The sequence below is a fragment of the Rutidosis leptorrhynchoides genome, chromosome 8, assembly GCF_046630445.1.
Source record: "Rutidosis leptorrhynchoides isolate AG116_Rl617_1_P2 chromosome 8, CSIRO_AGI_Rlap_v1, whole genome shotgun sequence".
NCBI classification, from domain to species: domain Eukaryota; kingdom Viridiplantae; phylum Streptophyta; class Magnoliopsida; order Asterales; family Asteraceae; genus Rutidosis; species Rutidosis leptorrhynchoides.
Window position 1 is genome coordinate 140735876 of NC_092340.1, and position 1590 is coordinate 140737465.

The 1590-nt window shown below is 36.9% G+C and overlaps 1 protein-coding gene across 1 annotated transcript; it reads left to right on the forward strand.

The window, feature by feature from the left end:
* Nucleotides 1–912: 912 nt before the first annotated feature.
* LOC139863855 (uncharacterized mitochondrial protein AtMg00240-like) lies at nt 913–1371 on the forward strand. The gene has a single exon (XM_071852456.1). It carries the CDS (start codon nt 913–915, stop codon nt 1369–1371), a length of 459 nt encoding a protein of 152 aa, XP_071708557.1.
* The last annotated feature ends 219 nt before the right edge of the window (nt 1372–1590 follow it).

Sequence of the window (1590 nt, forward strand, 5' to 3'; positions counted from 1 at the left end):
AACACCTTGAAGAATATATTACTGACTTGCCACCGTCTCTTGAACATGTTCAACCAATTCACGACTCACATTCTGTTACGGTACATCCCTTATCCAATTATGTTTCTTATGATAAATTTTCTACCACCCACCGTGCGTTTTTAGCATCTATTACATCACAAGAGGAGCATAAAACATTTAAACAGGCTACTCAAAATCCAAAGTGCCGTGAAGCTATGCTTAATGAAATTGCAACACTTGTACAAAACAAAAACATGGATAATCTCCGAGTTACCATCAGGAAAGAAGCCGATAGACTCAAAATGGGTTTATAAAATCAAATACAAACCCAATGGAGAAATTGAAAGATACAAGGCACGGTTGGTTGCAAAGGGATATACACAGATTGAAGGAATCGATTTTCATGAAACGTTTGCACCCGTTGCTAAACTTGTCACTGTTCGATGTGCATTAGCAGTGCGGTGAAGAAACAATGGATAATACATCAAATGGATGTAAATAATGCCTTTTTACAAGGTGATTTAGATGAAGAAATATACATGAGACTGCCTCAAGGGTACGACAAAGCTAATGAAAACATAGTCTGTAAACTCCAAAAATACATATATGGATTACGACAAGCCTCAAGAAACTAGTATCAAAAGTTCAACAAAGCAATAATAGCAAAAGGTTTTAACCAATCGCATGCTGATCACTCAATGTTTGTATTTCGTCTTAACGATATACATATTATAGTATTAATATATGTGGATGACGTACTTCTCATGGGTAATAATCAACGAAAAATTGATGAAATCAAGTCGTATCTTCACACAAATTTCTCCATCAAAGACTTAGGGCCATTAAAGTATTTCTTAGGTATTGAAGTTGCTAGATCTGCTGAAGGAATTTTTCATTAGTTAACGAAAATACATGTTGGATATCTTAAAGGATTGTGGAATTGAAGGATGTAGACCTAGTGGCTTCCCGATGGAACAAAATTTGAGTTTGAAGCAACATGATACTAGTGAAGAAGTTGATGGAAGTCAATATCGAAGGTTAGTTGGGCATTTACTTTATTTAACAGTTACTAGGCCTGACATTGCCTGTTCTGTTAATCAATTAAGTCAATTCTTTGGCAACCCACGTCGTAATCATATGGATGCTGCACTTCGAGTACTACGATACTTGAAAACTACACTTGGACAAGGCATGTCTTTCCCCTCCACCGGAAATCTGACATTAAAAGCATATTGTGATGCTAGTTGGTTAAGTTGTCCGAATACTAAGAGATCATGCACAGGTTATTATATTAGTCTAGGTGACGCTTCGATTTCATGGCGCACAAAGAAACAAAGTTTGGTTTCTCGCTCCTCGGCAGAATCTGAATAGCTATGGCTACTACAGTTTGTGAAGTGTTGTGGTTACGGTGGTTATTACAAGACTTTGATGCTTTGCAAGTTTCAGCAACACCCTTGATGTGTGATAATGATGTTGCTCGTCATATGGCTATGAATCCAGTTTATCATGAGCGTACGAAACATGTAGAAATGTATTGCTACTTTTTTCGTGAACGAGTCAATAATGGTGACATTGAACCATGTTCTATTC